Consider the following 24731-nt stretch of genomic DNA (forward strand, 5'->3'; position numbering starts at 1 on the left):
TGTCTGTCCATGACTTGTACTTACAGCAGTTTGTTTACTTTGTCTTAACTGAGACATTAAATTTTGCAATTAATCCACAGTTCATATGCCTGCCAAACCGTGGGGGGCGATCAATGCGGAACACGGATCAACTACAATCAGTTTCACCACTAGTTAACACTTGTTATTTTAACTACTTTAAGCTTATTACTCTATATACGGCTCAGCTTAAAAACGGACTAAAGAAACTGTCAGAAGCAAGCAGCCAGACCTCCTGCACACTCATTCACTAATCACACAACATCAACAGGTGACTGAACAACCACTCAATTAAAAACCAATGAATGAGTGAGTCCAGACAGCTCACTGTAACTTCAACAAGCAAACTAACGTGACCCACAACACATTATATGATCTCTCCCAAAGAGACAGAGAGAGAGAAGCTGTATCTGACTCACATTATCTGACGTCTTCTTTCTATCATGGAGATGAAGTATTCATGTCATAATGTCCATTTGTAGCTGTTGGTCATCTTGTTTGTTAGTTAACAGAACTTTATGGCTGCTGGTTAACCAGTCTGATATCATTAGCAACAATGACAAACAAGCTAACTCTCCCGGTTGTTTCTCCGGTTGCTTCTCTCTCCAGCCTCCCCGGCAGCGTCCTGCTGCTGCTGCGCTGCACAATCCAGATCATTTCTCCCATTAGCTTAACAACAGTCCTTAACAGTCCTTCCATGGATGTATAAAGAGTCCTTCAGGCTGCTACAACAAGCCAACTGTTACATTGGCTAACACAAGGAGTTATCTACTGCTGCTACTCTGCCTTATAGTGGAGAGAATTGAAGATGAAATCTGGAAACTATCATTGGACCAACTCGATGTCAATATTTCATTCTGGTTGTTGATTGGTAAGGGAGGACAGCCTCCCTTGGAGCGTCATTTTACGTGTCATGGCCAATCACAGATTAGCATGAAAAAAAATGAAATACATTAAGTCCAATGTAAGAGAGCCCGCCCTGCGGAGGACAGCAGGCACTCGTCCTCCTGTGTCCCACACTCCACCTCCACCAATTGTGCCCCCCCACCACCACTTCACACACTGCCCTTTCTCCTCCTGCCCTGCAGGTGTCACTGTTGAAGCATTTTAAACAGAATATCAGTAATGGATTTTTTTCCAAAGAGGAGAGAAAAAATACTTTATAAATACTGAGATTTGTAATGGTTTATTTCAACCAAATATTCTTTTTTATATTTCGATCTCCCTTTTGCCTCTCAAAAAATAGAGGAGGATCAACCTCCTCTGCCTCTATGGACCAGCCTCTACTGGTTTCAGCGTATTCTGTCTCATTATTTTGCTGTATAAAAGCTACAGTACCTTTTCCAACATAATCATTTCTACTGCTTCAGTGATCCATTCTTTCTGACTTGGTGTATTTAAAGCAATCCAGTTATTCTCCAGTTGTGATTACCTACCTGTGACCATCCATAACGAGAGGAATATCTTTGTTCTTTGAAGATACTCTGCCTGCTGAAGTTATGCAAGTCACCCAGTGGTGTGAGTGGAATGGCTATATTAGTGTCAATCATCTCTTTGCTTTGTTACGCCAAACCAAATTATGCTCAAACTGAGAATTAAGGTGAGCACAGAGAAACTTTCCACTTTCAGCAGATAAATGTGAAAACAGCCTACTAGTGTCAAACTCTGCTCATACATCATTCTGCACAATGAAGCTCAAATATCCAATGAAGCAACAATAAGAAAAACACATTTTGGAATGGAAGCAGACTTTAACAATACTTGTGGGAAAGTATTTTCAAGAAATGTAATTTTTTTAAAAAGCTATTTGAATTTAACAAAAGAAGCCAATGTTCTTAAATGCCAACATAAGCAGCTGAGACAAGACATTTGCCTTAACAAAATATTTTAAAATATGCCAAAAAAAAACCCCATCTGACCAGAGATTCCTTGCCAGTTTTCAGTGTTTGACAGTTTTCGATACTTGCAATACCAAAAGAGTGTTGAGGGTCCATACTGCGCTCTAGCTGTGACTCACAGTAACAGTAGGAATAGGCTTCTTCTCTATGTAGCACTCAACTTCCATCAGACCTATGAAACTGAATGAATGCATGTCAAACAGGCCAGTGGCTGAATGATGAATTTCAAACAGTGTCAAATTGCACCAGAGCATCAAAGAGTGATAAAACCGGACAGAGACTTGCCTCCATAAATTTCCCAGAAATATGCAAACATGACTCTCTTCATTCTTCATCTCTCCCTCTCTCTCCGGTCCTTCATGCACCCAACACGCGTGCATGAATGTATGAACAGATACGCATCCATGTGTGTCTGACTTTTGACATGACAGAGCTTTATGTTTATTGTAGGAGACATGACAAAGGAATTACACTGTAAACACATACAAGTGTATTGTGACACGCTATTGCATGTTGGATACACTGTAGAGCAGTTTTTCTTACGCATTGCTCACTGTCAGTAAGTGTGTTTGTCACTTTCACACTCAGTGGAGGCAGCCATTATTGTGCACTGATTCTGAGGCAGCTAATGCATCATGCTGAAAGAAAGAAAATATATAAATATATATGTAAATTGATTAATGTAGTGATTTAAAGTAGTGACAGTAGGCGGACTCGGCTTTGTAAGATCTCCGTTCAGATAGCTAGGGTGACCTGAGAGGAGAAATGTACCTTCACCACAGAAGGGGAGTCTTACTATGACCCAGTGCATTGCATTTGTGAAATGTTATCACTGCACTTCACAGCATTGTACCTCGGAAGGCCCTGAACAACAACATGAATGGATGGGACCACAAAGCTTAACAGAATGAAAAGCACTTATCGCTCTCTCGATGCAGTACGAAGGTTTCAGCCCTTTACTTTATATTACAGAATGAAAGGGCTTTCATAACGGACTCCTCTCCTCTCCTTTCCCTAGCTAAACCGCATCTCTCTGCATACTAAACAGGGCCCCATACGGCCCAATTTGCACTGGCCAATTTACTGGTGTCGCTTCAGATTTGTTGGAGGAAAAGCTGAGGCCTTTTCCCTGATCCCAACACTGTAGGGGAGGAGGGAGGGAGGGGGCACGGAGGGGCTAAGCATGAGGGGAAACTGGAGGTGGCTTGCCTGACAGATCCAGACTGAACCACATCAGCTATACATACATTTACACACATACAGATATACACACATTTGCACACCCGCATTCATTACACACACAGACAATCCTGCATGGAGCGGAGAGCCTCACACACACACACACATACACACATATATCACATCTGAGATGTACAGCGCACAGTCACACAGCTAACCCCCAGAGAGATGAGGGGAATAGATGAGAGAGATGAAGGGAGAGAGGGAGGACAGGATGGAGGGTGAGTCAGTGTGCTGACAGGACTGTGACAGGGCTTAATTACCAAGCGAGCACCGCGCACTGGAAGCAATTTCTAAGGATTGTTGTCATTTGAATAGATTAAAACGCCCTTTCTCTGGACTAAGCTGTCTCACCGCAGGCTTGCCTCCGCTGTGGATTAAAAGTCCAAGTCGAATGAAAGGAAAGAGAAGGAGACAGAGAGAGGGATAGAGACAGAGAGGAGCGTCACAAAGAGCACTTAAAGCAAGATGGTAATGAAGAAAGAAAAGGAAGACAAGAGGAATTTGTTGTGTGTGTGAATTAAAAAAAACAAAAAACAAATAGATAATGGTCATATCCCTCTTCTTAGTGTTAAATCCTCCTACTCCTTTCCTGTGTAGCTCTATTATTCTTTTGCATCTGTCGGCTGTGGGTGTTTAACGATTTAAAAAACCCACATTTCTCTTCCCACATGGATTTTCCATTGACTGATCACTGTCTTTTCTTAATTACTTTCCTCTTATCTTTCCCAATCCCCCTCGCACACCTGCAGACACCGAGGGCTGCGAGCACACATGGAGGAAGTTCCACGGCCACTGCTACAGGTACTTCAGCCGCAGACACACCTGGGAGGACGCTGAGAAGGACTGCAGGGAGCACAGCGGCCACCTGGCTAGTATCCACAGCCTCGCCGAGCAGAACTTTGTCAGAGGTGGGTAGAAATGGAGGAGTGGAAGGTAGGATGGGGACGGACTTGGCCCAGACAGTGTATGTAAATGTTTCTTGGTGTTTGTTCTTATCTGATTACACAGCAGGAAATTTTGAATTAGGTAGATAAGTTAGGGCAAGGAATAAGTCCTATTAATTTTCTGCAATGTTAGTTGGAGCACTTCCAAATAGCGCTGGCCCGTAAGCGTTGATGATTCCAATCATCAATCGAATCAGTGCAATTTTTTTTAAGCTGCCTCGCCGGCTCTTGCTATTTCACAACTCCATAACTCAGAGAAATATCAGGTGACTCTTACACCAATCAATTTAAATAATGGCAACGATTTTGTCTTTATAATCTGCTCTCACTCTGCTGTCTGCCATCACCTGCTACATACCGCTTTTACTGGCTGTTGATTGATATCTACTCTCCTGCTTTAGTATTACCGTACTTAGCGATGGCACCTCTCGCCTTATGTGTATTCCATAATTCGGTGATAAATGTCGGAGCGGCCCCTGAAGGGGTTTATTGCGCTCCCTGCTGAATAACGCCCTCAGGAGCGGTGCATGTTGAGCCCAATAAATATATATCACCATTTGTCGCAGTAAATGGTACTATAGGCTCTGATGCGAATGTCTGTGACAAAACATTTAATATACGATCATATTCTCTCTTAGAATGTGATTTGTCAGGTGAAAAATCCCTACAGCAGGTGAGGTAATTCCATTTGTGTCCAGTGAAAGAAAAGCAAGTTTCATTCTGTATGTTGAAAATAAAACCAGTATCAAGACAAAGATTGCACTCAATTTAAATACAGTCCTTACTGATTTGCATGAGAAAGATGTGAAATTGTTACACGGCATGAGCAGATTTTTCCACCTGTTCATTTAGAAAAATGAAATTTTAAGATCCATTGTGCGATATGTACTAAGGATTTGTGGCCCCCTTTTAAGAGCTAAACAGCAGAATTGTGTTTCTCTTTTGTTTACTAAAGGGCTGCACTAAGGTTTTACATGTCTGGGTTCATGTAATATGTATTTTAAGGCATTCCTGTTTAGAGGTGCAAAATACGGGAGACAGGAATGGAAATGCATACAGTCTCTGCACCTAATCTGCAGCACTGTTTATCTTGTCAAAGGAGTTTAAAGTTTTTACTAAAAATCAGATTTTTCATAACTCATTCAATCACTGATCTTTTTGTTAAGCTCACACTATCAGAAAATTTGTTGTGGTCCTTTAACAACATCAGGATCTCTTCAATCACTGTTCCATGTTCAACAGCAGAAAACACTTTTGAGCTCCTTTTCAGACATGCACAATGCACTTCAAAACAGCCCAGAAGCAATTCTTACATAGCAGCAAATCAGATGAACTGTGGCTGTTACATTTATAGTCTTAGTAAATGTCCCACAAAAAATGGTGATGCAAAAGTTCGCACATCTGATAGTAATTTGTGACAGACTTAGTAAATATATTAGGTTCAATCATTTTTTTAGGATTAATATTAGCATTATGGAGAGTTGATTGTGGAGGTGGGTTGAGCTGTCCATCATGTGTAGTGCAGTCCATCTGTTAAGCATGTTGTCCTGAAGTATTTGCAAATGTTTTTTGAATTTTTGGCACAGGAGAGAGGTACAGTACAACACATTGCTACACTTTGGTTTTACTGCAGGCTTTTTGGGTTCCACTGGCGCTTATGGTGGACTTAAATATTTGGCCACAGTGAGCAGTTCAGCTGTGCCAGGCGGTATTACTAGGCTAATATCCATACAGTCTTCCTTTGGTGCCTCATAAAAACCTTCATCTACTCATTCTTAGCTTTTCAGCCTCTGGCAGCGCTCCACAGCCACTTGTGTTGTAATAAGGCCCGATCACCATCAGCAAGCCTCTGTAATATTTGATCCACCTTCTGTCTCGGACAGATGCCAGGACAGTGCAATCCATCTAGCGCCCGTCTTTCTCCTACATGCACACAGTTACCAAAAAGTGTGTTTAATTGCCTCGAAAATGGACGTCTCCACCCCTGCAATAAGGGGATCAGAGTCATTAGGAAGATTAATGGGCCTGGTAATGATGTTAATCAGATACACCATGATTGAAATTCCATTAGATATGTGCATGGGCATGTGCGCGCGCCTGTACGACCATGCACACAGAAAGCCCCCGCACACACACAAAAGAGATTAACCCAAAACACCATTAGTGAAATTTCCTTTCACACACAAACAAAAATCTCATCACAAGGGCATCACAGACAGAAACCGTATATCTCCATTACTGCTCGTCTCTCAGCTGAGCCAGAGAGGGAAGACGTCAGCGCTATGCCTGCTGCCTTTCAGCTCCAGGACTGGGTCAAGCTTCATGTGTGGAGCCTGTTACACAAAGAAGAATTACCTTCAGTACAATATGTCATATGAAAGAGGTTTTACACACAAAGATGTGTTACCAGGTTTCCAATAATGGACAGTCCTAACCAGCCTGTGAAAACAATTGTGTAATGTCCTATCCAAGGAGGGTTGAATCGAAGGACTTGAAGGACAACTGGACTTGCTTGAAAATACTTGAGGATGTTTCACCTCTCATCCAAGGGGCTTGGATGAGCCTCTTCAAATAACCTTGGATAACGATGACCTAGATGACTGAGAATCTTCACAGATGTTGTATAATGTCTATAATCACCCTGATGATGTCATCAGGGTTTATTTTCTTAGCTTGAGTCTGGAGATTTCTGAGACAATTTTGAAACAGAAAGGCAGCATAACACCCAGAGGATGTGGAACTTAAAAGACATGGGCATTTATAGAGCACTTTTCAAAGTACTCAAAGATGCTTTGCATAAATTAAAAGGATCCTGAAAAGTGATGGTCTAATGAGGCAGTGAGGGTCTAATGAAAAGATTCTATTGGTTGCATTATGGGAATTGTAGGATGTGTTTTTTTTGGAGCTTGACTCATACCAGGAACTAAGTCAGGGTATCTCAGTCTGTTCTTCAAGTTTTTTTACTAGGTTTTTTTTGTCGCTTAAGATGATGAAAGTGCAGTGCTGAGTTACTGAAGTACCCCTTTGACATAACCTTGGTGGACACTAATTGGATGTGTATTCACACCATGAATGCACATATTGTAATGTGGATAGTTTTATATAGATTTAAAACCCTGTTTTCCTGACATGGTTGTCTCAGTGTTCTACTCACAAAGAAATATGATGTGCAGTCATATACAATGGTTGGACACAATATCACAGACACCTGTGAAATCTTTTGCAATCAGATACTTAATTTATTCTGACAATATGGTGTTGATCCACATTTTTAATCCCATAATTTTTCAGGTTTTTGTATTAGATTGTATTAAACTGTTGATAAAAAGGTGCTATTTAGTGGACTACCTTATGACTGTGTTTTGTGTATGTGTGTGCCCATATTTTTTCTGTGTATTCATGTCTCCCTGTACGTTCCCTCCTTCTCAGGTCTAAGCCATGACAACACCTGGATCGGGTTAAATGATCGTACAGTGGAGGACGACTTTCAGTGGACCGACAAGATGGACCTGGTAAGGGAGCCGCTGTGTCTGTTTCTTTTCTATTCAGCTGTTTCCAGTTAAATTTAAGGCCCTAGAAAAACATAATCCATTTGTGAGGATTAACCAAAATTCTGAGACGCTCATTATTGCTGCTGGAAACATCCTGAAACACAGTTTGTTGGAAAAAATAGTAATTCGTGAGTTGTTGTTCTGGTTTTTTTGTGATCCCTACAAAAATGTTCTCTGTTATGTCTACCTTGAGATTTTCATGGCTTGGTTGTTATACATACAGCTGTGTCTACTGATAATAGCAGAATGCACAGGTTGAACTTCTGTTCCATATTGATCTGCACAGAATGTTTTTATCCCATAATTATATACAACACAACAACATCTCAGAGTCAAAAGAGGAAAATGAAACAGACAACCAGGGAAGAAAAAGAAATCATGTTCTGCCCAGAAGTAGACCAATCATGTCTGATGTGAAGGGACAAAATAACTTTGAAAAACAGAAATCTGCACTGATTTCTAAGATTTGTTTACTCAACTTTATGTCTGTGTTCTTTTGTGTGCAGCAATATGAGAACTGGCGTGAAAACCAGCCAGACAACTTCTTTGCTGGAGGAGAAGACTGCGTGGTTATGATCGCTCATGAGAATGGCAAATGGAATGACGTGCCCTGCAACTACAATCTACCCTACGTCTGCAAGAAGGGAACAGGTGAGGACAGCGAGGGGAATAGAAAGTAGAGAGCGACATCGAGTGTGTTGCAGCTTCAACAAGTGATTAAGATGACTGACAGAGAGATAAGGAGGCAGAGATACTAGCAGGATGTAAAAGAGGAACACTGAAAAGAAAGCGAAACAGGCTGCAAGGAGGGAGAGACACGGGATTTAAAGAGCGAGGCAGTGAGGAGTCGGACAGAAGGAGGCAGAGAATGAGAAAAGGGGCAAAGGAGAAACAACTTTGCTCTGCTGTCAGTTCTTTAGTCTGAAATCCTATGCAGTCTTTAAACGAGGATCGTGAGATAGAAAGTGAGAGGTGATGGAATGTTCTCGACGCTTTTGTGTTTTTATGCAAAGCAGCTCACAAGAAACTGACAGCACATGTGGCTTTAGGTGATTCTGAACATCCGTATCGGAGGTTCATTTCCTCTGCCAAATGTTCTGTTTTAGTAAGGCGAAGCACGTCTTGAGGCAGAAAAGCACTTGATGTCCGGGAAACTTAAACTCAGCAAAACGAGGTGTGCAAACTTATTGGTTGGTTAAGTTCCTTTATACGCTTCACGTCCTCCGTTGCTGCTGACCCGACTTGGTACAGCAAGGCGTTGGAGTTAGGCCACTACATGCTCCTCTGAGAGCCTATTAGAGCATATTTTTACCACACATTTGCATACAGGTCAAAGTTATGACCAATGGCAAGAAGACAGACATATTAATATCTAGGTGGAGATTAGCGGGAGACTGGTTTAGAGAAATACTGGGACATAAGATGGTGGCTGGAGCCTCAAAACATACCCTGGAAATTAGGATAAAACAAACTTTGTTTAGCTGTTGATCAGGATTATCCAAAAAATTCCTTCTTGATCTGAACATGGTTGTTGATAGGGATAAAGATATTAGTCAGCTAATACTTTAGAATATAATCAGATCTTTACTGAGTGTGTTTAACCTACTGCCCTGTAGAGCTAAATAGAACAGCTTCCTTTATCATTCCTCTTCATCGTTCAGTATTGGATGAGCTTGAACATAAATGCCTCAAAGGCCGTCCTAATGGTCATTATGCTAATTTAAGCAAATTGTTTTGCTTTAACAGATGGTTTCTCATCAGAGGCCATAAGCCAAGAGAACATACTTCTAAAGCAGTAGGCATCAAGCACGTATTCTTACACATCCTGCTCTATTCTTGTATGAAAGAAAAGGTATTTCCCTTGCAAGAAAGGTGTTGCGCCACTTCTGATTCACACTGTCACAAGTCCCCAGTATCCAGCCCACCTCTGACCTTAATCAGTCAGTTACAATCACCGGCATCTTTTCATCTTCCCCGACTTTCCCGGTAGCCTCTTTTTCACTCTACTGTAACTAACCCCATGTAATGTCTTGTTTTATCAATGGAGTTTGACAGCTCCACGCTGAGCATTCTCTGCCTGATTTCGAATGCTCCGAGCCCATGTTCTCTGTTTGTCCGCTCATCGACGGCCCCCCGGGCTTGATTATGTGATAACAACAGCACGTGAGCCCATCGGACACCTTAATCAGTCATTGTGACATGTCATGCAGATGGCAATGACATCTTTTTTATACAACTGAAAAGAGGTGAGACTGTCAGCTGATGAGAAGGATGAGATGTGATGGTGAGATCTCCGGGAAAGAGAGGCAGACTCATCACACATATTATTATTCTGTAAAAAATCACTCACACAAGCCTCCAATCATCAATCACACGCATGCATTCAACCCCGTTAAACCTGCTGGTTAGGCTTTTCCCTCTGATTTCATACATATTTTTTAGAAATTGCCAACAATCTTTACCTCAGCCTATCTGGAAAGCTAATTCTCTTTGTAAAGGAATAAAAGATGTTCAACAGATGTGCCATTTTTTTGTGGTTTCATATTGTGTTGCAGAGAAAGTTATTCAGATTATTAAAACATCACATGAGGTCTGTAGGCCAATCAGAAATCTGAATTTTCACAAAAGTGAGCTTTGTGATCTGGAGTGACTTTTTCTGGAGTTTAATAACAGACATTTAACATTCAGAGGCATAAAGTGACTGCTGGATCAATATAAGACAGGATCACAAAGAGTTAGATTTCATGAAAAACTGAAAACAGATCAAGTTTTGGAGCAACATTTGGATTATAGTGACAAGACAGTCATACAGTCCTCTGCCTGTAAGCTCTTCTATCGAGGATGAGAGGGAATTCACCCACAACAGCACATTTAAGTAAGTATTATATTATTATTCAACTATTTTGATGGGTTATTACATGCAAAGGGAGGAAATCTAATTTTACATGACATACTCAGTGAGCACAGTGAGTGTTTTGGGAAATGATAGGCTGTTCTCGGTACCTTTAACAGCTGACGTGTCCAATGGTGTGTGATGTAATCATTGTGGGATACACATCATGTAGAATAAACCTGCCATTCCTGAAATGTATTCTGAAGTAAAGGAGGAAAACAATGTTCTGTTCAGAAGGGACCGGCGGGGGGATACAGGGGAGGGAGGATGTGCTCGTGCTTAACCAAGGCTGAACTTGTGTGTATAATTACATTTTCAATATATTATTAATGCTCATTTTGATTTGGGTTTTAGTGTTGATGATGAATCCGGCTTTTCACAGAGAGTAGGGAAGAGAAATTGAAGATGACGGTGCTCTTCACTAATACCAACTGAGCAGCCACAGACCTCCCCACAGGATCCTGTCTTATCACTTTGATAAGACAGGATGCTACAGATAATGCTGCGAGGAGGTGTGTGCGGTGTCACAGCAGAAGTCCATCACCCACCAGGCCTCCAAGGACATGCTCTCTCACTACACTTCACTGCTCACTAGCTCAAAAGACATAAATCTTGGACCAAAGATTCATGACGAAGGAAATTTGAACTTGTCAAAAACAGATGCAAATAAAGTTTGAAGAAATCATACATTTCCCATTTATTTATTACCTACACTAATGACGGTAATGGTTTGGGATGCGCATTATGTGATGATACTGTAAAAAAAAAAATTACCACCACCGTGTAAGACTCACTCCCAGAAGTGTATTACTGAGATTGCACGCACTTTCATGTCTCTCTGATTCACTCTTAACATGATGCCAGTAGGTGCGCAGATGCTTTGAGGTCACATAGAAGTGCTGGGAGGAGCCAGCATCTAGCTGTCTGCAGCACTCCCCCATGCTGCTAACTCACACTGAGAACCCCCTGCCACAAAGACAGGCACAGAGTAACAGAAAATACTTCTAGAAACGTGCTGTTTTCAAGTATACCACAACGCCTGTATGCAACTTGTATCTCCTAATGTAGGCTAAACTAAAATACCGTAGATGAACACATACGGCATTATTCAAATTTACATTCTTTACCTAGATTTTAAATATAAATGAGAGTATACACTATGCTAAGAACACTACTCAATCCACAGTGACGATATCATCTGCTTCTTTTTCCTCTGAACAAATATATTATCACTCCTCCTCAGCTTTCTCTCTTCTTTTCTCTTCATTGGGACCCCATCTTATCCCTTGCACTTTCATATTTCTTTTTTTTTTTACTCTTTAGATGAGTATAATTTTTTTTCTCCTACTTGACACTTATTTTACTTTCTGAAATAGCCAATGTGAATATTTGTGTGTGTCTGTGTTTGTGGCTATTGCAAGTGTATCTCATGATTGCAGGACACAGGTAGCATACAACGGGTTTATCAGAGCTTTTTCACTGAAATCGGCTACATCTGTAAATGAGGGTGATCAGAGCTGTATGAGTGAACCAAAGCATTTAAGTTACAAGTCGTAAAACCAAAACAATGAGCTGAAAGATGCTAAAACACTGCACAGAGCTGACGACAGTTCTATATGGGTTCATCACTATGAGCGACACGTTCCACATTACAGGCGTACTATTGATCCGTTATTGATATAAACGTATTGATTAGTGCAGCTTTAACTATAACCACCATCTTGAGAGAAATGGGAATATGCTCTGAATTTCCAAAATCTGCCTTTTCAAGGAAAGCAACCCACATTACATAGTTTCTATAAACCAGTCTCATCATGTAAGCAAAATTATTGTCTATCAATTTATGCAGCTCACCAGCTATCAGACACATAGAGAGACATGCTAGTAGTGGGTTAATATTGTTAAACAATCAATAATTAAAACCATGTAATTACAATGTCACTGTGATGCTATTGGGCCCAAAAAAACCTTTCTCCATAACCTCACTATAACCACAACCTCACCATAACCACCACCTCTGTGAAATGATTCATTGCTCTAGCAGAATTTGATCCATTCGGTCTGATCACGTTTCGAAAGTCCAGAGGAGCCGCATGATAGTTAGCAGTCTCGGCCAGTGGAAGGCTCTAATGAGCATGTTCAATGGATGCATTGGGCCCATAGAGCGTGCACAGTATGTTTTGATCCAGGTATTTCTTTACAGCGGGAAGTGTTTTTTTGGCTTCATGCACCACTGAGCAACTTTCATAAGAATGAACGGGGCCCCGCCTCTGATGCTGTATCCAGTTCTCTTTATACATCTATGATGTAGATATAAAGGGCTCATTCTAAGGTAGCAAAAACAAAAGCAATTCTTATTCTCATGGGATTATTCACTAATTAAAACATACTGATGAGTATTATATTCCACTTCTACCAAGTCATTCAGCTAGATGCTATTCAATTCTACACACTACACCTTTAAAGGGTCTCCTTTAAAACCATGACTCAATTTGCTTTTTCTGAGTTTAGTGACATTTTCTGTTATCCCTTCTTCAATACGTTGCTTCCTCCGACTGTGAGAAATCATTCAACGGTGTACATAGGTGAAGCCTAATGGAAATCTACCTTTTAGCCTTCCATTTTTGTGGAGTCAGTGATTGTCTCAAGTGAGGAGGGAAGTACTTATTGCCATCTTCCTTCCACAACACATTAAACTGTAAATGCGGCATTAAACCTTTCATCAGAGTTAATGACATTGCTTTCCCTTATTAAGAATTTAAGAGGTATTAGGAGAAGGACAAGGGAATTGAGCATTTTCTGATTGCTGATTAAGTCCTCTCATGACTGCTTTCACCACTTAAGTATGTAAATCACGTTCAAGGATGGGATAAGTGGTAATTTTTGGTACTGGAAAATAATACCTTTGATAAGGGCAGCATGCAAGTTTTTTCTTATTCAAACAGGTTTCTACAACCCTTAACCCCACAAACTATTAGCCCTAGTCTCTTAGGTTCCTGTCTGAAAGGAGCTCAAACTGGGACTCAGATGAGGAGTGCAGTTGGGTTGGTGTACAGGTTAGGACTGATAGGTCCAGACCAGATTGGCATTAGTAGGGTAATAGTGACCAGAGCCTACAAGTATGTTTACTGTATTTCATCATCAATTAGGCAAAAACTGAAGCAAAGTGATTACACGAAATTTATTTGGAATTCGTAGCTAAAAACATCTGAGAAGATGCTGCCAGGATAGCTTGGTGGTTGCATCATGCCAAATTGGAACATTTTAAAGAACAAATTTATGCAAAGAAATCAGGACAAACGTAGAGCAAAAGTATGTACAGTGCAGTAAGTAAGTAGAACGTAAGTAAGAACATCCATTTTAAAAAACTGCATATGAGACACGGGATGTGAAAATGTGAATATGGATATTATAAAGAAGTTAAATGTGAATATCTGTAATAATTTTTTGACCTTCAGTATTTAGGCCTAATTTTGTTGTTGGTAATAGCTCTTTTAACCCCACATGTTTGACTCAGAAGGGCTTTTGCTTTCTCCTGACCATTAATTAAACTAAAATAATAAATTAGCGGCACTGCAGGAAATCCAAGGAGGTAACTAAAAACTATGATTTTGTTACACATTACTGCATGTTGAAGGGCAGGAAATGCTGGGGCTTCAGCTGCAGGACTGCCATCTAGGGATTCCCAGAGTTACTGCAGTACACCCCCACCTGCCACCTCCACAAAGGAGACTGGCACCCCCCTGACAGGAGAGTTGGAAAATCTGTGAAGTTTATCTGAGTGTTTGTCCATCTTGTCAGTCTCTGACCAGAGTGTCAGTCCTCCTTCCATCTCAGCTTGTGTAAACATTTTTCTGATTCTACCTTGACTCTTTATGTGTCTAAAATGCTGTTACTTTTACAACTCACTCACTCACTCACTCACTCGCTCGCTCCCTCACAGACACACTGTCCTGCAGACCACATTTTGATGATTGTGCTGTGAGTGGTTCTCAAAGGAATGTTTTAGCCAAGTGTTTATCCTACTTACTGAATGTAAAAACCATTAGGGACACTGAAATGTTTTCATGAAACACACTGATAAGGTGTACAAGTAAAAGTCATTATCCCACATGGATTTCGTTTGTTGAATATATAATAATCTCACAGGAGGAAAACAAAAGTTAACTGATTAATATTCTGTCTCGTACTGTGTCTTTCTTTGCCCCTACAGTGCTTTGCGGAGCCCCTCCCACTGTGGATAATGCCTTCCTGATTGGTCGGAAGCGCTCCCACTATGACATCCACTCCGTAGTGCGCTACCAGTGTGCCGACGGCTTCCTGCAGCGCCATGTGCCCACCGCTAAGTGCCGTGCCAATGGCAAGTGGGACCGGCCTAAAATCATCTGCATAAAATGTGAGTTTTCACGGCAGGATTTTTCACAGAGCGGGGCAGCAGACAACAAGACTCAAAGCAGTATTTCCATTTATTAGGTCATTTTTCACATTTACATTTTCTTATTTTTAGCATGCACGCCACCATAGGTCCTCAAGACCGAACCTCCTACATTAACCGCCCTCGGGAGCTTCTGTCACCATGTGCATTCAAGCTTGCTATCCCTGCTCTCATTATTAATAATTGCAAGCAAAAAGATTACTGAGGTTGCAGACTGAATTAAATCCCCCGGGCTTACTTAGAAGTGGTGGGGTCTCCTTTGAAGTTCTTCATGCTTGAGGTGGGATTTTTTTTTCTTTAGACTTTTTAAAACAGTTTTTTTGCAACTGGTTGACCGTTACAAAAAGATGTGCACTAGAAAATAAAATGTTAAACCAAAATGAAATACAACTCTCATAATCCATATCGTACAGCAAGAATAAAACACTTTAAGTGCTCCAAATATTCTCATATCTGCTCAGATTGTTGTTTAGATGGAGTGAAATGATGACATTGCAGTGTCACCGCAGTCTTTCGTTCATGGTTGAAGCTACTTCTTATTTTAGCGTGATAACATTCTTGTATTATGCAACTTTCTTACAATTTATCTCCTTTGAGCCTTAAAATAGTCTTTTACTCAAATGATTTTAAAGGACTCACTCAGACTATGACAGAATGATGTCATAACTCAGCATAATTTTTGTACTTGCTTTTTCCCCAGGAGATATAAAGGGTTGATCTATATAAATATTCAACAAACTGCTTTGTATTTCATTTCACTCTGCTCACAATATGACAGTAATGATGAAATACTGAAATAATGTAGCTTCTGTTGGAAGTGATAAAGATTCCTTTTCTTATGACTCTTTATCTTTGGACAGAGTTGTTTTTATGGCCGGGAGTTATAGTGCCGTTATCATTCATTGCAGGCGACGTTTCTTTGTTGGCAAAATCCAGAAAGGGACAGAGCAACCTAATTTGGCAGCACACCCCAGGAACAAGCTTATAGTGAGGCTGTGAGTGGGTGGCTAGCTCTCTGTGCTCTTGCTAAAGGCACCCAGTCCACTGAATGTGAGATTAAACAGATTCTCTCAGTGTGGTAAACCTTCTACAGATAACATGTATTTTGACCTTCCTGCTTTTTGATGCCGTTTCCCTCGCCTCTTACCTGGTTTCACCTCCCTCTGACTGTCTGCCTGAACGCTTCTAATGCTTGTCAGTGATTCATCTCCCTCTTACATCATTTTTTTCACTCTCGCCTTTCATGTTTCATTTCCATCCCTGACTTATGTTTGCTTCCTTTAATAAATCGCCTGCCCTTTCTTTTATTTCACCATCTTTTCCTTCTTACCCTCTGTTTTTTCTCCACCAGCCCGACGAGCCCACCGTTACCGGCGTCACCACCACAAGGGCAGGAGGGAGCGCAGGAAGCACAAGAAGCACGGCCACAGAGAGGGAGGGCACCATGGAGGCGAGCTGGGTCAGGGTCACAACCATGCCCACTTCTGAACCAAAAAAAAACAAACCCATCCCTTTTCCTTTCCTCTCCTCCTGCCAACTGCAGTTTGCCTGTTTCCCTGTCGTCCCTTCCTCTCGCCCCAATTCGCCCAAACACCACTTCACGACCTTAAACTCTCAGCCCAAGCCCCCCACCCCCCACCCCCCTGCACTGCCCTGCCCTTAGTTCCACCCCTGGCTCTCTCGAGTCAGCCTGTATCATAGTCAACTCTGAGGCCTGCCAAATTGCTGCCAGGCGTCACCAGGACAATAACAATCCCTTTGTACTCTTTTTACTTTCCTTTTTCTGTTGTACTTTCTCGTCTTACTCGTCTGTTTCTCACCCGCCCTCTTACTTGACCCAGTTACTCTCCCGCCAAGCTCAACGATGACCTGAAACATGGGGCTACGCTGACCTGTTTTTGAAATAAAAAATATACCTTTGAGATCCACACCGAACATTCTTCGGACAGAGGTGGTTTAGTACAAACTGTAAATAGGGACGACATAATTGAAAATGCCGTATCAAAATCAGACGAGTCAAGGAAGGACATCCATGTTGTTGACTTGAGCCTTTGTCTGTTGAACACGTTATTTTTTACAAATACTCAGTGTTTATTTCTTGACTCTGCTGCTTTTTGTTTGCTCTTTGTAAGTACTTGACTTAAAGCGAGTTATTCTGAAACAGATTTAATTGATTTTCTTTGAATCAGAGCAGTTGTATTTGAATTATTTGATTGTTAGCCTTGTATCTTCTTGTCAGTGTAAGACAGTTACTTTAGATCAGATGCTGAGCCCCCAGAGGAAAATGGAAAACACGTCTTTGTCGGATCCATCACATCGCATTACACATCAGTCACTTTTCAAAATCTCAAACAGCTCTTGTTGTGTCAGACATCCACACCTGTCATTGTCAAGGGTTAATCTGAATATTTGATATCAGTTTGTCTCAGCTCAGAACAGGAGTCCCATGTTTGCTTTGCCTTCCTCTCATAGTTTGTGTCGCTGTATGAATGCGTACTGTGAGTGAATCAAGGTGATGCAGCGTAGGGAAAGATCCTCTTGCTAGACTGTTTCTGCTCCAACCTAATGAGGAGAAATTATGCTGTCAACCAGGCATGCAGAGAGGGAGGGAGCAGGCTATCTATCCAGATCCAGTTGCCCCCTCATATGTTATAGGAAGCACAAGATATGACAAGTCCATGCACAGAGTTTGGGTACACTGCAAAAAACATAAATGTCATGAAAAAAGGAAAAATGTGGCAGGAATTTTCGAGAGAAGGGTGTCAGTCAGTATATTGAAACGGGACAGAATAATATCCAGAATTGAAGTATCATTCTTGAAGAGACTTTCCTCTCCAGAAGAACAAATCTGTTGGTCTTTTTGTTGAAATGCTGAAATGACCATTGTTTACAAATGTTGTTTTTGTTCTCAGTAGCAAAGATAGAAGTAGCATGACTTTGTTGTATTTCCAAAAAAAAGTCCTAGGAGGGCGTCAGGATGGATGATTATCATCCATCCTGACGGATCAGCATCATTAGCATTCATTTTGAATCATGGTTCTGGCCACCTGGCAAATGTCAAATATTAACTCACCTTTTTAGCTTTGTTTTTGTCTCCACCATCTCCTGAGTTAAATATCGTTTTGTTCTGCCTGCCGTTTCAGCCCGTTCTCACAAGAAAAACAACAGTATAGGTCTAAAATTCAGGCCAGCAAAACCACCTTTTTTACATTTACGCCATCTGACAGCCATATTATTGTTATTGTTATTATTGTTAATTATTGTTAACAGTGATTTGTAATGGTTTTGGTCTTTTGGGTCATTCTGGAGGTCCTCTGGTGGTTCTTGCTATGGCTGCCAGATTGCGTAAACGTAACCATAGGTCATTTTTTGCCAGTTGAATTTTGGATCTACACTGTCGTTTAATTATCAGGATGAGTTCGCCTGGTAGTGTACAGTGGGTTTAACAGAGATTTTTTACTGAAAATGGTGAAAGTGAACCACAACAGTAAATTGCTGAACCTAAAAACCAAAACAATAAGATGAAAGAAGTTAAAACGCTGCGACTAGCTGTAGGGAAATGTAGAATCAGGTGATAATTCACTGTGGATTCATCACTCCAGGCAACCCGTTTCACATTACAAATTGTTATTTGATCCATTTTTCATATAACAGTATTGACTAGAGCAGATTTAAATACAAAATGAATGATGCATGAAGATATAGATTTTTTTTGCAGTGTACCAGACTCATGCCCTCGTAACCCAGGATGAGCTGGACATGTGGTGGAGAACAGACATGACAACTCGCAGAGACTAATGTTGATGACAGTTGGATCATGAATCAAGGCTGTGTACTCTCTCTCTCACCTCAGTGTGTGTGTATGGTTGAGGATGTTGACAGTGGCTGAGGTCCCAGCGGATGATGATGGAGAGGGTCAGCAGAGATTAACGGTTCCCATTTCTGGGGCAGACTGAGTCTCACAGCTGTTCACACCTGTGTTCATTTCTGCTGTGTCCTGCTTTAAAGAGGGGATTGAGACGGATAGAACAAACGCTTTGCTCTCTTTTACTTCCCCTTTACTGCCAGGTTAAATTGGTGTTTTTTAAAGCCAGTGCTTCAGGTTGGAGCTTCTGGGATTACTATATGTCCTAACCACTGGCTCCAACATTTTTATCCTTTTATGTTTCTGCATTTTCCTTCACCAACTCTCACTTTGGTACTTTTTTCATCTTTCGTCCTCACTAAACTTTTTCTCTCACTATTCTTTTTCCACCTTCACTCTCACTGTCTTTTTACATCCAAATAGTAAGAATAAGAGTTTCTTTCAGCAGCATCAACGCTAAAGCAGGATCAGGTTGTATAAAAGTCACACGAGGTTAGAAAATCCATCCCGTTCACATTAATTCTCTGCCTTTGTTTGTCTCTTCTCACCTTGGCAATGACAACACTCCTTTGCACAGAGAACAATAGTGAACCTGCACCTCTGTATCAGTTTAATTAATCTCTGCATGCCTAATTAACAAGTTGCATTATCTGCAGAACCACGGAGCTGTGATGACGAGGGACAGGTTAGGTTGACGGACAGCCAGTGGAAGGCTTAGGGTGACAGACAGGAGGCCCAGAGAACTGTCACAGCCATCAAACCCCTGTCGTTTCATAGATGTCAGGCTGCCACGGGCCTCTTTTATTTCTATCTGTCCTGGAAAATGGATTGACCATGGTTGGATGAATGAAAGGGCAGACAGAGGCCCCTCTCACAGTAATTCAAATCAACATTGATTCCCAGAGACAGTGTAATTACAGTTGTGTAAAGGTTCAGCTGTGTGACAGGTGTAGAAAACTTGCTCAAAATTGATTGAAGAACTGATAAGGTACTGAATTCAGGCTAGAAAACAGAGACTGATCTACTGTTCTGTCTTCTATGTTGTCGCTTTTTCTTTGCCTCTGCAGGGATTATTAGGTCTAAAACGAAAAGATTTATATCAACCTTTATGAGTTGGTATGAATGGATTTTACACTGATGAAGTTCTGTTCAGTTTTTTGGAAAGTTTAAGCAGACTTTTTTTTTTTTTTTTTTTTTTTTACCGAACACCACATAAAAATTCATTTGTGATGGTCACCCTCTGGGATGTGTATGTTTGTCTTTGTGTCTTGTTTCTGTGAGGGAGCAGCTTGCTCTCTGCACATCCTTTGAGACTGGTCAGTTTTTGCTCTGAGTCTTTTGGAGGCATCAGGCTTTCTCCAAGCCTCTCTCTCAACACTTTGAGTTCTGAATGCGTGCGCAAACACATTTCTCCTCTTCAAGTTTCAAACACATTGACCCTCACCCTCAGAGGCATCTGTCTCTCTTCGCTTTTGACTCCCCCTTTTTATCTGCTCTCTCCCCTCCCCTCAGCCGTCTTTCTAGTTGGAGCCCCAAGGGCAGACAGACAGACAAAGTCGCAACCTTATAATTGTGAGTCTTAATTATGAAGATGAGTGATTTAAGAGAGGTTTCTGCCAGCTGTCTCTTGGCTCAGCAGCGAGCACAACGCCTGAGGGGAGAGCAGCGGGTAAACTATTGAGCATCTTCACAGCCAGCAGGCCTCTTCTGAGACTGAGCCACCTATCCTAATTGTGACCGAGTCATTCCCCTCACTCAGAGTTCACAGCTGAAGTCTTTTGAGTTCACTCGAGATGAGATAATAGTAGAGAGGGAATGCGACTGCATCTCTCTAGGCTTTTAGCTGTGACTGTTTGATTGCTCTCTGACTACCGGCGACAGCAGGAGCACAACTTGGTTAAATTTGCTGAATATGTTTTAGGAAACTTTTCGGTGTGACAAAAGCGTTAGAAACGAGTCAGAGGAAATTGACTTTGGGTGTGATTGTGTCTCAAATGAAACAGCAGGTGGGTGCAGAGGACATGCCTCAGCCTTCATAAACACCAACATCATTTTCTTTTCATATAAAGAATATACACAAAAGGCAAGCACAACAAATAAAAATTGTCAAGGTGAGAAAAAAACCCAAGGGAGCACTCGCGCTTAATATCCAAGCATGAAATGGAAAATAAAAGAACAAAAAAGAGCAAATCAGACTTCTCAAGTTAAAAACAAGTATTTTAAAGGCATATGAATGAATACAGGCATTAAATGACATGCATTTTAATCATTAAAAACAAGAGCAGGAATTGACTGTTCGCTAAGCACCTTTCCCCCTAGTTAGTTACTTCTGTAGATCTTTCCATAGTCTCACATGTGCAGTTTACAATGATAATGGTGTGAAATTTATAGCAAAAAAGATTCTAAGTATTCTTTGAAACAATGGGCCCCTGCCTCATCTCCTTCCAGACAGAGGTAGACAAAGGCAGGCTTATCATTTCTAGTTAGTGACTTGATTTTTCCAGTTGAAATGACAACTGTGGCGAGCAGATTTTGTCAGCTGTAGTTTCTAGCTGATAAAGCCAACCACCTCCATGAGTGGGTTAGCCTTAGTATTATGAGTATGATAAGGAAAAATTCAAGTATGTTTCACGTCTAATATTACAAGAAAAAAGGTGTTTAGGATGAAGTGTGAGGGTTGCTGAAGCAGGACAGAGCTTCTAACGTGACCCTAAACTCTGACCAGATTCCACACAGTAGTGAAGTACTTACAGCAGCTGTGTTATCATGAACAGGGTTCTGTTATGTAATGTGTAACCCCACAAAATAATGTAGTATGAAATGCCCCTTACCTTTGAAGTAATGCTAGGTTACACTTTTGCTTGTGTTCTTGGTTTTGAAAAGGCAAGTCAAAAAACACAACCCTCAAACTCCTTATCGCTCTTATTTCAGCCTCCTGCAAAAGGCCTCAAAATGCAGAGAAATCCAAATCTTGACAGGCCTGCCATGTCAAGTTAGGGTTGATAAGACATGATTGGACAATTGCTGCTCAGAGTTAGAGGTTTTAACGGTCAATTCTGAATTGATTAACTAATGCAATAACTGCCCCTGATGTTTCAGGAGGACAGCAAAGTTAAATATACTAGGAGGAGTTTGAATTTCTAAAGACCTCACCCTGCCATGTCTGTATTTATTGTCAAGAGAAATAAGTGACAGGTGACCAATTCTGTGTGTCTGTGTGTACATGTGTGAGAATCTCATGTATTGTCTTCATGTACTGTAACAATTGTCCGTGACAGTAAAACTGATGCATTTAAACACAGCACTCATCAGCAATGACAACCTGATAAGAGTGGCAGAGGCTGCAGAGACACACACAGACAGACTATTGATTTCATGATTACGGTGTCTGTCTTTGGCTCCTATTAAGTCTGTCGATGGCATTGATGGTACAATAGCATGACTGACCACTGGATGTTTTCTAAATGACAATTTAACAGACTGTCATAGCCATAGACTGTATAAAAATAGTGGACATAGCCACTGTGACGTCATCCATTGGTTTGTGGACTCCCATTTTGAAGCTTCGATTTTGACATTTTGACCATCAGCATCTTGGTTTTTTGGAGCCAGAAGTGATGAGAAGTGACCATATTTGGGCAAGAGTGTGGAGCTGGGGAGGAGCTTTCCAGGGTCCAACTACAGCACCTCACGCAGCGCCGTGGTAGTGACTTGTCAATCACAAGATAGCCACACCCTAAAAGATATCCTGCTTTATCGTCTATTTTACTCTCAATGGGACCATCATTTACAAAATGAACATCATGCTTGTTACTACCTGGGTCAAGGCTGGCAACAAGAAGGGAGGCCACACACTGGCATATCAGTCAAAAAGTAATCTATTTAACTCATTCAAATAAACATATTAACTAACTGTGTAGGTAGGAGAGACATCAATCGTTTTAGAAGTGTGTAGATGAGTGAAAATATGATATAAAGCGTGTTGGCTGGTGCAGCAAACCAAACAAAGGAAGAAAGCTGAGGGTGAGAGAGAGAGTGAGACTCCCAGAGGGGCAGTCTTTTATGTCTTCTTGGAAGCTCAGTCCAGGTAGGTAGGGTCGAGCAGGCAGCACTCCCAGCTGCCTCCATCAGCTAACTCCCAGTGTCTGCAAAACAGGCAGCAGAGCAAGGCAAACAAACAGGCAGAGTGAGATGGGCCGTCACACACTGTATTGAAGAAGACTTGACACTAGCGATTGAGACCATAAACTCATTAGGAAAGTGTTTACTGAGGGAATAAATCAAGTGAAAAGTAGGGTCATTTTCTCATAGACTTCTATACAAATGGACTTCTTTTTGGAGCCAGTGGAGTCACCCCCTGCTGGTCATTAGAGAGAATGCAGGTTTAAGGCACTTCCGCATTGGCTTCACTTTTCAGACCCGGAGCTACCTGCTTGGTCATAGCTCACTGCACTCGTCTGTGGTCCTGCGTCTAAGCAAGTTTGACTTGATGCAAACATAAATGTGTGTACTCTGAGTTATTGGCCTTATGAAATATTGGTTAAGCATCATTTGCATCATTGTCTTCTTTTCTTATTCTAATCTCCATCTCATTAGACCTTTTTAAGACTTTCTTTTCCTCCTGTGGACTGCTCCATCACTCCTTCACTGTTCACTTTCTAGTGTACAGGTACATCCCTAGCGGTATTGGTATAACATTGCATCTCTGTCTGATAACTGAGTTGAGACAGTTTTTCCTTTTTCCTGTCAGGAAAAAGGCTGTTGGGATGGACAAATCAATGGAAACATGTTACAGTAAGAGAGATGAAAGAGACAAATGCAGAGCAGAAACCAATGACAAGTGCGTCTTCTTCTCCTCTGTGATGTAAATAATCTGAGGTTATTCCTTTTTTAAAAAAAATCCATTTAAACTCTGGGTGTGTTTGTTGCTTAGCTTCTCTGGACCATATTCATACAGCCTCAGTAGATCCAAAACCCATCTCTCTCTTTATTTCTCCCTCTTGCTCACACACAAGCTGCTGTTTCAAACTAATGCATCAGAAAAAAAAGAGAAACTCCAGTCAACACATGCTCTGCAGGAAAGCCAGAGGGGAGGTGATAGTTTACAAGACAGACAAACATCACTTCTCTGGCTCTGTTCCTCGCACTTCAGTTTGCAGCCGCTTGTTCATGTCCACAGTGAACACAGATACAAGATAACTGCAACTGAGCCCATCTACGGCTGTGTGAACATGGTCCACAATATTTATCCATATTTATTGATGTATGTTCTTATGAATTCCAGTCCTGTCATTGTATTATATTCTTTACAAGACAAATGATCATTAAAGGAAACCCTTGTTTGGATCCATTACCAGGCTTTATTGGTGGTTATTTGTTCATTTAGTTTATTAGTATGTTAAGAATTTTGTATGTGATTAAACTTTTCTTGTAATTATACTGATACATTGGCATATGTTTTTGCTTGTAGAAAAATGAGACAAGGTTGGGGGTAGCAGTATGCATTGCTGCTTGCCACAGCAACACATTCCAAGATGGTTACCCCCACTACGAGCATTGTAGTCACACCAAGAAGATTAGCTACTTTTGCAGTTTTATGTATTTGAGGCTGTTCGTTAGCAAGAGCTTGTTTTAAATTAGCAGAATCAATTGTATTAAAGTTAAAGGAGGCACATTATGCACATTAGATTCTGGAGCTCTACTAGATACTCCAGTATATCTTTGCATAATTTACAGCTCAAAAAAACCTCTTATTTATCTTATACTGACCCTTTACATAGCCCCTCAGTTCAGCCTCTGTCTGAAAGAGGCCGTTTTATCTCCTTTCTCTTTAAGGCCCCCCTCCCAATGAGCCTGCTCTGTTCTGATTGGTTGGCTTCTGGAAG

General features: G+C 41.1%; 1 protein-coding gene across 4 annotated transcripts in view; it reads left to right on the plus strand.

Annotated features, from left to right (window-relative positions):
- ncanb (neurocan b) overlaps positions 1-24199 on the plus strand; it is a 186784-nt gene extending 162585 nt beyond the window's left edge. For all 4 annotated transcript variants that reach the window (XM_067597343.1, XM_067597346.1, XM_067597344.1 and 1 more), the window contains 5 exons: positions 3908-4066; positions 7532-7614; positions 8160-8304; positions 14760-14942; positions 16333-24199. In XM_067597343.1, coding sequence (XP_067453444.1) covers positions 3908-4066; positions 7532-7614; positions 8160-8304; positions 14760-14942; positions 16333-16469 — 707 coding nt within the window. In that variant the 3' untranslated portion in view covers positions 16470-24199. The remainder of the gene's footprint in view (positions 1-3907; positions 4067-7531; positions 7615-8159; positions 8305-14759; positions 14943-16332) is intronic.
- The last annotated feature ends 532 nt before the right edge of the window (positions 24200-24731 follow it).

This window comes from Thunnus thynnus, chromosome 8 (assembly GCF_963924715.1).
Source record: "Thunnus thynnus chromosome 8, fThuThy2.1, whole genome shotgun sequence".
Lineage (NCBI taxonomy): Eukaryota > Metazoa > Chordata > Actinopteri > Scombriformes > Scombridae > Thunnus > Thunnus thynnus.